We start from the raw sequence: 12,225 nt of genomic DNA on the forward strand, positions 1-12,225 counted from the left end.
AAAAAAAAAGAGGGTCGGTCCCGAGAGCAGGAGATGGGCCTGGGGGTGGGCCCTCCTGTGGCCTCTGCCCAGTCCCGGCTGTTTCAGCCAACCACTGACGACAGTGCGTTTGCTTTCACACCATTTCCTATTGTGTTTCCACCATGCACTTCAGAACCTTCATGCCAACATGCGGCCTCAAAAAATCTAAAATGGCATTTTCTTTTTTTTTAAGATTTTACTTATTATTTGACAGAGAGAGCACAAGCAGGGGGAGCAGCAGGCAGAGGGAGAAGCAGGCTTCCCGCAGAGCAGGGAGCCCGATCCGGGGCTCTATCCCAGGACCCTGGGATCATGACCTGAGCCGAAGGCAGACGCTTAACTGGCTGAGCCACCCAGGCGTCCCAGAAAAATGGCACTTTTGGGAAATATTTAGACGAAGCACCTCTCCTGCTTCCTGGCATAGCCACTGCCTCCAAGCCTCCGACCTCCGGGGAACAAGCATACAACAGGGAGCAAGGCCCTAAAGCACCCCAGTAAACTGGTCTGAGAGTGGCTTACAGGCGGAAATGCAGACGAGGAATACTGCCTTTGAGTGCAAAGAACCAAAGTGTAGTTGTAACAGACGCCCACGCTGCTTATTTCCATGGCCCAATGACTGACAGGCAGGAAGTTTTAAAGGGAGCCTGTGCAACCGAGAAGGGCTAGCAAGTGTGCTAGGGAACAGTATTTCTCAAGATCAACTCACGGGTCACCTCCCTCAAAACCATAGTGACTGCGGACTGAATGAAAACTCTCTGTAGCTGACCTTCAAGAATCTGAACGAACACACCCCCTGATGATTACTTTTCAAGTTCAAGTTGGAGAACCCCCCGGTAGAGTAGAAAGAACAAGAGCCTCAGTGTTCCGATCCCAGCAGCTCTCCCACTAATGAGGTGGGCCACTTTCCACGGGTTCTGTAACATCCCCGAGCTTCAATGCCCTATTAATGAAAAAATAGGGTTGTTGTGAAGATTCAGGGCCCAGTTCAGGTAAAGGCCCAGCACCCTACACAGCCCACAGTAAGTGTCCAGCCACTGTCTGTCTAGCTGTCTCTCAGCAGAACCCTTATCTCTCTGGATGGACTTAGTGAACTAAAAACGCTCAGGATTCCCGAGACACTGTCAACCTTACGCACTGACATTTTTCTATCACAGAGGGAGGGCTGCCGTGAACACCACCACAGAGGAGAGCACAGATGAGGGTGAAGGGGATCTCCCACCTCTTCCTCTCGAGCCTGGCAATCACTGTACCTCACGCCCACGAGAGGGCAGACACATCAGGCTAGGGCATGGGGTGCTGCCAGCCTGTCAAAGACGCAGCAAAGACACTCCTTGGAATCAACAGCATCTTGATCACAGAATGCTAATGCCCTCCAGGGGGCTAACAACAGTCACGTCTGGCAGCTGCTCTGTGGCCTAAGAAGCCTTCCAACATGGGTGCCCCAAGGACCATTCTTTACATGTGACTCCCCAGCAAATGGGGGTTCCTCTGAGGAGGCTACTGGGTCATCTCTGGTCTTCACAAAGGACCCATCGTCCACAACGGACAGGGCTTTGAGCCCCTTCTTGACACTTGGCTTTGTTCCTTGGAGCTGCCCATTCTTGGGTCTGAGTGCCCTTGAAGATCATGGCCCTGGGCTTCTGGTCGTGTGTCCTCGTTGTTTCTGGGCACCTCACTTCAGTGCACAGGTTCTAAGTTGCAGAGGGAACTGTGTGCGGTCCCAACAAATGTGTGATTGCCTTCTTTGGCTCCTATTTTAAACAGTGGGTGTTTTGCTGTTAATAAGCTGAGGTCTATAAAATGCTTTCAACGTCTAAGTGTTCCATGGTGCAGAAAATATACCTATCAGTTTGGGAGGTCTTCGTATAGCATTAGTACAATGCCTAAGGTAATTTTAATCAACACTTTGTTCAAGATAGAATTTCAGGCAGACATAGATACATGGGGTCCAATGAATATTTCTCATATTGAAGGGAGTTTAATTTCTCATCTGGGGGAGCCCAGGCCTGCAGAACATGGGCATAGGGTTCAGGCCTGTTCTGTGTCCCCTGCACGAAGCGAGGCCTTCCTGGGAGAGGGGTCTGAGTGCGCTCCAGCTCAGGTCGCAAGTGGCTGCTGGGGACAGAGGAAAAAGCACATGAGCAGCATGTTTTCTCTCTAGATTGGGGGCATGAGGCAAATTGCCTCAATCCTCAGAGGCTCAATTTATCTTCTCATTCGTCCAATGGAGACAATACCACCTGACCTGACAATTTCAGAGTTGTTTTGCATTTAAAAGAAAATCAATACATATGGAACTCCAAGAAAAAATAAACAACACTCCATAAATATAAGATATTAGCTAAGCTGCATTTCCCTTCACACTGACAGGTACGACAAAGATGCTGAATATCCTCCTACATCCCACCTGGGAGCAGGAGGGCTCCTTGCTGAGGGTCCCTTTCTGGGACATGTTTGCAGTTTTCTTTCTGATGCTGCTGAAAGCTGTCTTGCATGCAGAATGGAACAGGGGAAGAGTTTTGTGAATTTGGACATGTGAAGCCTTCCGTTTGGCCCCAAATGCTGGCAGCCCTCTTAAAAAGTGAAAACATTAAAAACCAGATGATCTCATAGGTCTTTTCTACCCCAGAAACAGATGGTGTGATTCACATATGTTTGACATAAATGTACCAGGTTGTGATGATTTGCCTCATTATGCTCAGCTGAAGAGTAGATTAACGAGCAATAATATGCCGAAAAGGTAAAGCATGACCTCTTATTACAACAGAAGGTGGGAGTGGGTTGTTTCATGGTTGAAGCAGTGAACTATGACTCAAGGCTCTGAGTTTCTCATCACAGGTCTGTAACCTCGTCTGTGACAATGGGAGGCTCACCGGAGGCCTTCAAGAAGACCCTTAGTTTGTATGTGCTGGTCACCCACCCTTAAAAGCATTGTAATAAGTCCTTCCTCTGAGAACAGTGTGGGTGGTAATTAATGGTTAATAATACTAGAGAGGCATCAGTAAAGATGTTAAATCCAAATGTCCATGATGCCTTAGACAGTATTCAGACTATTACCTAGAGATGCTAGAAAAACGCAAATCCCACAGTTTCGAGAAGGTCTCTCTGTTGCTTCTCCCCTCCAAGTCAACCATCTACCCTGTCCAGCACTGTCCAACAGACTTTCTGCCATGATGGAAATCGTTTCCATGTACTCTGTCCAGCAGCAGCTACCACTTGTGGCTACTGAGCACCTGAAATAGGGCTAGTGAAGCTTACTAGGAAATGTCACGAGGAACTACATTTTACATGTGATTTAATTTTAATTAATTGAAATGTATATGTAAGTAGCCACATCTGGCCAATGGCTCCTATATTGGGCAGCACAGCTCTAGCTAATTCAAACCTCCTCAAAGCACCTGCATGAAGGCGAGGTTGAGAAGACAGGACAAAGTAAATTAGCTAATTAGTCTTTATGTTCAAAACAGGCTTTTTTCCTTTTTTTTCCTCAAGTTGGTCCGAGAGTGGCTGAAGCCAGAGTCTGAAGTGCGAGATTACCAAAAAAAACAAAACAATTTCCCTACATTTCCGTACTATTTCCCTCTCTTTTCACAGGTTTTAAAATGAGAAGGCATCTAAACTCATTAACAAAAAGCTAAGCTAGATTTGCTTTATGCTATAGAAAATAACCAGTAAGATAACGTTCGAGAGAAACATGAGGCTCGCTCTGTACTATTTTCGGATCACCTCTGAGGAGACCTGCAGAAGCACAAGAAGGCATTTCGCCCTGGATTGTTCTTTGTCAAGGGCTGCTAGCGATCCCCAGCTCGGCTCACCTCTGTAGTTCAAGCTCCGCTCCCCTCCCCCACTACCCACGGCTGGGCCAACCCAGGATTCAAAATCACTGTGCGTCTCCCGCTCCCTCCAGACACAGCGAGTCTTTTCTTTTTCACCTCTTTCATATAAATTTCTGCGGCACGAAACGGTGTAGTACGTACTATGCAAAACCTTGAGATGTTACTTTCCCACTGCAATCCCATGGCCAGAGGGCTGTGAGGACAGTGGCTGTTCTCACCCTTGAAGTGAATTTCCTCAAACTCTACGTGTGTAATTTATTCTTCCTGCACGCCTTGGCTTATTATTGCCTTGCCTCGTGTATCCTATTTTTTCCTGAACGGTGCATCTCTCAGGTCTTCTAAGCTCTAATAAAGGAACAGGGGTCTCTGGTCACCATAATTCCCCTTGTGCACTGCCCAGCATGTGTCAGATGCAATGAGGGGCTTAATCAATGCTTCCTGAGCGTGCATGAAGGACTATTGGACTCAATGGGATTTGTACAGCTTTTGGATGTTAACGTACTTTTTTCAGGTCAACATATTCCAGAAAACAATGGATCTTTTGCCCTGTAGGATTTGTTGAGGGGGGTGGATTAGGCTTGGTTCTTTTGGGGAAGGACTTCAGAATTGGTCCTGGATTTCTCAGGCTGGTGTCATAATTATTGGAGGTTAGGAAAACAGCCTTGACCTCAGCCAGCAGTTGCCGGATTGGCACACGAGGAAGAAAGTTAGCATGATAAATACCATTTCTCCGTCCCTGTTTTCTCAACAGTGAAATGGAGAAAGAATAAAAATCCTTATTCCTGAAACAGTTCACAGTGCCCTGCGACAGACTAGTACATAAGACTCCCAAAACTCTGTGAGGAACTCTGCAGTTTATTCCAGTGGGGAGTGAGTTGAAAGTAACGTGCACGATGAACAAGGCTGCTCATGGCCATATGCCCCCCAGTCTCCTGAATTCTAGTTCACCTCCTTGCCTGTGTGTTTTCTAGAACTATTTAAGAATAGAAAACCACTCACTTTGCTCCCAAAGTCATTCGTAACTGAACGATTAGAGTGTAAACAGAAATTTAATTAAAATTTGAGACTAACCCAGTATTAACAAAAATGTTCCCTCTTTTCCAAGTTTAAAAAAACGCTACAACAATAAAGCAGTGATTCTCAAAGTGGGTTCTTGGATTCGCTGCATCAGCATCACCTGTTAGAACGTGTTAGAAATGTAAATTCTTTTTTTCTTAAGATTTTATTTATTTATTTGACAGAGACAGAGACAGCGAGAGCAGGAACACAAGCAGCGGGAGTGGGAGAGGGAGAAGCAGGCTTCCCGCCGAGGAGGGAGCCCGATGCGGGGCTCGATCCCAGGACCCTGGGATCATGACCTGAGCCGAAGGCAGATGCTTAATGACTGAGCCACCCAGGCGCCCCAGAAATGTAAATTCTTGAGCCACCCCAGACCCACCAGAGCAGAAACTTTGGGGGCAGGTCCCAGCAATCTATTAAAAAATGACCAACATTTCCATGTGATTTAAACCAATGTTGAAATCATCAAAACCATTCAATGTTGTACTAGAGGATACCAGGCAGTAAACATGTCCAGCCCTAGAACGAATCCCTAGTTCTGGATTCTAAACGATCTACGTGTCATGCTGCCTGGGATCTGGTCAAGCCTCCCCTACACTCCCCAGGAGGCTCTATGAGGGCCTGGGCTGGGGAGGCACTTCTGAGCTGAACTGCATATACATATACCCTTCAGGGTGGGAGACAGAGGGACTCAAAGGGGGCACAGATTGGGGGGACAGTGATGCTGGAAATTATGAATTTTCCATCAATTTTAATCATTCCTTTTTTGGAGAGGAGCCAATATTTAGTTACTGTTCAATCACTATTTCACAAATAACAATCCCAAAAAAGACAGTGCTTATAAAATTTTTAAAAAAAAAGGCATCTTTGCAGATAATTGCTTGTGAGCTACCCTAAGTGGTGCATCCTTCACACTGAGGATGGTGATGACAGCGTGCAGCATTCTAGATAATTCACTGTCAGTGTGTGTCTGTCTGCTTATTCCTCAGATCCTTGACCTTCAAGCACAATACTTATTTTTTTTTTTTTAAGATTTTATTTATTTGACAGAGACACAGTGAGAGAGGGAACACAAGCAAGGGGAGTGGGAGAGGGAGAAGCAGGCTTCCTGCCGAGCAGGGAGCCCGATGCGGGGCTCGATCCCAGGACCCTGGGATCACGACCTGAGCCGAAGGCAGACGCTTAATTACTGAGCCACCCAGGCGCCCCAAGCACAATACTTATTAACCAGTACCTTCCAGTCACAGCCATCTGGCTTTACCCTGTCCTTCCCTAGTCCATCACAACTACCCTCCAACTGTAAGGGGAATTATGAAACTTTACTGTCCCCATGACCCAAAGTCTTTCAAACTTGTTTGATAATAGTGTTTGCTCAGGGAACCAAGTCTTTGTGTGCCCTAAGAACACAAGGGTGGAAAGATGTCCAAGCACCAGATGCACAGTAGCATTTTATGAAATTTTTCATCATGAGAAAAACCTCCGTCCCAAGAAAAATGGAAACGCAAACTCTCCTCAGTAACTTTTCTCCCTTGAAATCACACCTCTCATCACGACCTATTACACCCACACAGTCATGTGCCTTAGGCACTGCACACGGTCTCCAGCATTTCAAAGGCTCAAAAGATATTTTTAAAGCCAAAATACCATCTAGGTTGCTATTCTACAAAGCAACTTTTTAGGGAAGAACAAAGTAATATAGAGATTTTTATGCATGTGGGCAGTTAGCCAACTCACCGAAAGATTGAATGCAGCTGTCGATGAGATCGTCCAGGCTGGCTCCTTTGGCTAAATGTCCCAGAGACACCATCATTCGGAACTGGGTGATCTGGGCCAGGCTGGGATGGGAGGGGACGGGGCTGCCGGCTGGCTTCGCCTCTAGTCTTGCTTTAGTGGCAGCTCTACAGCCATGACACGGTTTCCTGGGGGAAAAGAGGAGGCGCTGAGTGCGAGCTGAGCAGCCCAGGGACAGACAAACTGGCAGCTCCAAGCTCTGAAGGCAGATTGGACAGGAAAGGAGTAGAGGTAAGACAATTAATCCTGAGAGTTGGGCTGATAGAAGACATACCCCTCCCACTCGGCAAATGCACCCAATGGACTGGTTGGCTGTTAGAGATCTCCCAAGCCAATAACGAGGTGAGATTTCCCGGCTGTGACAAGGGCTCTTCATCATGGGGTTGGAATTGCTCTGGCCTGCTGGCTCCAGCTCCTGAAGGGGAGAGGCAGAGGCAAGACCATCTTGGCAGTCCTTAGCTCCTAGCAATATTTGATTTTAGCGGGGAGTCCACTGACTTGGTTCTGAAGAATCGTCGAATTTGGTCTCATCTTCAGCTAAATTCACTCATCTTGAGCAATACCAGAGATGCTGCAGAAGGCCAGGGAGCTCCAGAAACACCTCTGGACTTTGTGGGAGAAGTCGAAGACTAAGGACCCGTGTACAGCGGAGAGGATTTATGGTGGTGGTATTTAGATTTTAAGCTAATCCTGCCTTTCTCACAAATCTTGGATCTGCTTTTCATTGCTGATAATACAGGCAATCATTGAGTCATTTTTCACCACTAAGTATCATTCTATTAAGTCCTTACTGATTAAAAAAAAAAAGCAGAGCTAAAGGGAGCTTTATTCCAGAACTGAATGTGAAAGGACAAGTCTGGATCTGGAAATGGCTTAGGAGTCCAATAGGGCACCCTCATCCACTCTCACTTAGCTTTATCTTTGGTCACAACCTCATGAGTACAGGTCAAGTTGTTTGCAAAAGGATGTATGAAAGTTAACTAAGCATTTTACTTTCCTTCCCATTTAAACACACACACATAGATACATATCTATAACCTTTTCAGGTTTAATAGTGATGGGTGTTGTTGCTGGTAACTTCTTTGAACACATAATTAATTCTGTGGCTTTGGTTATTTCATAGTTTACTACCAAAGAGGAGAAAAAAAAAAAAAATGTACCTCAGATCCATAACTTTAGCCACTCCCTCTGTATTTTGATAAACACATAATGGCATCAATTAGTAAGTGCTTATTCTATAAGCAAGACACTGTGATAGGCCGGAGGGGCAGGGGACCGCAGTGAGTGGAGACACGGAGGTGAGGGGTCTCTGTAAACTGTAAAAAACATACTCATTATGCTAGTTGTTGCTGTTGTTGTATAAGGGTGAACAAGAAGCTCCTTAATTCAAAAATTGGAGAGTCAGACCTAGACCATGAAAAGACAACTCTAAATCTTAAGTGTCCTGTGGGTGTCAAACCTAAGAAGTGTGATGTTCTTAGAGGAGAGAGAACCAGTTCCAGGCGGAGTGGTGGGGGAAGCAGCTCCAAGAAGATAGCATCTCATCCAGAAGGAGCTAAAATGCTCAGATCAAAATAAAATGCTGGGGCACACATGGATTTTGGGAAACCAGCTATAAGATCGTGTACTGAACTCTGGGCCACTCTCAGTCCACAGCCAGACTAGTGGAAGGAAGACTATGCCCTTTGAGCTCCGTTTCAAACTAGATCCAGGGCACTATCTAGCAGTGGCCACTGGACTCTGCTTTTGGCCTGGGGTGAGGCCACGGAAATTGCCTTAATGACTGACTTCTGAGAATCTACTAACCCAAGGAAGTGATTTCTGAAAGATCAAGTTGGTGTTACAGGACTTGATCAAGTTTCTGACCATTACTGATTTTTATCTAGGCACTGTGATAACCCCACGATCAGATCAGTATCTGAAAATAAGAGAAAATAATGAGCATAATCAATTGAGTACCTATGATATGGCAAAAAAAAAGGTTTTTAAAGCTGATAGCCCAGAAAGATCTTATTTCCATTTCATGAAGTTGAAACTGAATCTAAAAGCTGCTAAATGACACAGCCAAAGTTGTGTAACTCATACGTGCTAGATCTGGGATTTGTACCTGGTGCCTCTCTGGCTTTATTTAATAAATATTTACTGTGCCTGGAACCGTGCGCTCTTCGCTACATGAGAATCAGCAAGTAGACGGTCACAGAGGGGCTGGAAAATTCAAGACAAAAAAAAATCCTCCAAAAGCATAGCTAATAACTTAAAGGCTGAATCTCAGGCCTTATTCCTCCTGCAGGCCCCTGGAACAGTCCTCAGACCCCAGAGCTGGGCAGACTCTTCACGGTCAATTTCCACTTTCATCTATATGTGGGGAGGTCCAGGCTCAGAAAGGCAATGCTACTGGCCACTGGTGCGGAGGCTGGTAGAAGCCAGGCCTCCTGTGCCCTACGCCTTGCTCCCCAGCCAGGCTCCCTTCCCTTCCTGAAAGTACTGGCAACTCTCTAAACCTGGTGCTGGGTGTCCAGTGGAAACGGTCAGCCTCTGCCTTCATTGCTGCCTGTTCACCATGAAGACCTCCACCCAAGGCAAAGCGGTGAAAGATGAAACTGGCCCCAGAGAGGAAGCAACTGCTACTGGAGGCTTTGTCTCCACATACAGCTTCTGCCCCCGGGGCTGGGAGGTGTTAACTCCAGTCTCTCAACTGTTGGATCCTGGGAAAATTCCATTTTCTCGCTCGGTTGGTGGTATCGACCACTGAGGACTCCGAAAACTGCCCCCGGCTCTAATTCTAGTCACATCTCCTAATGTCAGCAGGAGGGGAAACCACTTTGTGTCCCAACGTGATTCTCAGAGGTAGATGCTTTTACCAGAATATAAGAGGGACGAGGGGAAATTCAAGTAGAAAGAAGGAGCGTGAAGGGAGTATTCAGGTTGGGGGGGGGGGGAAGGGAAAGTGAGAGACCTCATCTGGGAGTCGGGAGGCCAGATAGGCTCAGAAGCTCGGGGGCCTGAGACACCAGGGAGAAGAGATGCTACTAAAAACCGAACTGCAACCTGAGAGGTCTGGGGAAATGGGGTTATCGGCACCATAAACTAGGAAACTCTGCTCTTTTTGCTGACAGTCTTGACAGGCTGCTTCCTGGCAAACCTGCAAACCACTCTCTCTTCTGGTGAAATGGCTTTATGTAAGGATGTATAAAATGTTTCATTATAAGCATATCTAAAGGTATGAAACAATCCACAGAAAGAATAGTCTAAATCTCCAAAGGCGTACTTTTAAAGGATTGTAGCCAAATGTCCTCACATAAATTAAAGAAAAAGGGGGGGGGGTGGCGAGAGAAACCGATTAACTTGAAGGTGTTTTCTGAGACCATGAGCAGCCAAGGCCGCGCGGGGTTTGCCGCAGGAGGCTGTCAAAACTCCGAACTGGTTCAGGTCAAATCCTGTCCAGGCACTGGTGCCTCCGTGGAGGGCACACACACTTTCGGGTTGAACTTTTTATGAAATCTAGCCAAGAAGAGGAAAGGATGAAATGGAGGAAGAGAACATAGATTTCCCCAACTTTCTCTGCAGTGGAAGGTGGCTTTAATTGGCTTCCGGTGAGGATTCTTCCCAGTCCTGTCCTCTCCCTCAGCCCTATAGTATAGACGCAATGTAATTTACCGACGCCCCCCCCCCCCCAATCTAGCTGAAGGTGCAGTGCTGTACCCTCAGGGCAAACACCCCCCTGGTCGGGGGAGTGCAGAAAGGGCCGAGAACCTTCGGCTCCAGAAGTCCAGCAGGTTAAAGCTTCCTGCTCCTCCCGGGCCTGGCCGTGCGGGCTGGGCACGGCGCAGTCACACCGGGTTCCACGTGGAGGGAGTTGGGCAGAGCACAGCTGGTATGCTATGCCCAGGCTCTCCCTGCTCTAGGGGGACACGCTCCAAGTTGCCAGGCCCCTCCAGGTCTCTTTCTCCTGCCAAGAGACTTTGCACTATCACTCTGCCTTCATCTTCAAGACCCTCCTAAAACATCTCTCTAGAATCGCAGTTCGGGGGAGAGGGGAGTACAGTTTCCACCCAGAGGGCTGTATGTTTCGGGAACCTCGCAAATGCCACCGGCCTTTCTGGGCCTTGTCCGGGATCCGCAGGGCCGGGAGAGGCCGCCAGGTGGCGCTGCCCGAGCCCCGCGCCCGCAGCAGGTGCGGATTTTGCGGAAAGTCCGCGAGTAGGAGACCCAGGTGCCGGACGCCGAGGAGCAGGAGGAGGAGGGGGGATCGGTGCAACTCCGGAGCTCGCCGCGCGCGCAACCCAGCTCCCTGCCCCACTTGCCCGGCGCGCCGGTCTCCCCGGACTTGAGCCGAGCCCCCGGCCTGCCGCCGCTCGCACCCCGGGTCAGCAACTTCCCGTAGAAGGAGGCGCCCACGTCGTCCGCCCCACTTCCCACCCCCGAGAGGGCTCAGGGGGCCGCCCGCCCCAAGAGAGGAAGCTGGCGCCGCCGAGGGCCCGGGCCCCTACTCACCGCGGGGCCTCTCTCGCCTTGCCCAGGGTGCCCATGGCCACGGCCGGCGCTCCCGCGGCCGCCTCACCTAGCGCGCCGGGACGGGCTCGGCGGGGCGCGGCGCATCGCCGCCACCGCCGTCGCCGCCGCCCGCGGGGCCCCTCCGCCCCCGGCCGCCCACCCGCCGCGCTGCGAGCCGGCGAGCCCGCCCGAGGCGCACCCGCAGGCACAAAGTTTCTGTGAGCGCGCCCTCTCGGCCTCACGCGCGCGCGCACTCTCGCCCGCACCAACCACCTGACACGCGCCGATGCTGTCGGTGGAGGAAACGTGTGGCGCTCTCCGGCTCCTCTGCGAAACCCGCCCCCATCACTCGCGAGCGCCCCGCGGCGCCGCCCGCCGGTCCCGGCCCCCGGCTGAAGTCCGAAGGGGCGCCGCGGAGTCGGTGTGAGCCCGAGGGCACGGGCTTCGCGGAGCGGCTCGGGGGGTGGGGTGGGGGGGAGGCCGCGCTTCAGTCCCGCCTGGCGGAGACCCCTGGCCCCTTCGCAGGGCCCCTTGTGTCTACCGGAGCGCCGCCGGGGGCGCGGTAGGGAACTAACACTCAGGTGTGGCTCTGCCTTAGCCTGCGCCTCCCGTGCCTTCTTGGTAGCAACTTGCAGGACTTTGGCTGGAGATCGGCGCCCTGCACCCTGCGGGAGGCGGCGGCTCTGGAGGTGCGCGCCGGAGATGTGATCCGTATCTGGCGGGAGACAGCTGCCTGGCGTCTGTGGGTGTGGGAGATGCGGGGAGGGGTGGGAAGAACTTTCTGACGGCAGACAGGGCCAGGAATGGTGGCCTAGCTCTGCTTGTCCGAAAGATAGTGACGATAGCAGTAGCTGATTGATGGAGTGCGTTGTGCTAAAGTGCTTTCTGTACGTTGCCTCATTTAAGCCATCCCCCCCAAATCCCGAGAGGTCACTGTTTTCGAGATGGGAAAATTACGGTTTAGAGACTAACATGACTCCCGTCACACGACTAGTAAACGGCAGAGAGAACTGTGACCTGGGCT

General features: G+C 49.8%; 1 protein-coding gene across 2 annotated transcripts in view; it reads right to left on the reverse strand.

The window, feature by feature from the left end:
- Positions 1-11,917, reverse strand: part of RASGRP1 (RAS guanyl releasing protein 1) — a 78,700-nt gene extending 66,783 nt beyond the window's left edge. The window contains exons 1-2 of one of the 2 annotated variants that reach the window (XM_032417017.1): positions 11,777-11,917; positions 6,651-6,835 (exon numbers count right to left, since the gene is read on the reverse strand). In XM_032417017.1, the coding sequence (XP_032272908.1) occupies positions 6,651-6,726 (76 nt within the window). In that variant the 5' untranslated portion in view covers positions 6,727-6,835; positions 11,777-11,917. Of the gene's footprint in view, positions 1-6,650; positions 6,836-11,201; positions 11,311-11,776 lie in introns of those variants that run through there. The other variant, XM_032417016.1, reaches the window with a different exon arrangement.
- Between the last annotated feature and the right edge of the window lie 308 nt (positions 11,918-12,225).

Source organism: Phoca vitulina, unplaced genomic scaffold (genome assembly GCF_004348235.1).
Source record: "Phoca vitulina isolate PV1807 unplaced genomic scaffold, GSC_HSeal_1.0 scaffold20, whole genome shotgun sequence".
Classification (NCBI taxonomy): domain Eukaryota; kingdom Metazoa; phylum Chordata; class Mammalia; order Carnivora; family Phocidae; genus Phoca; species Phoca vitulina.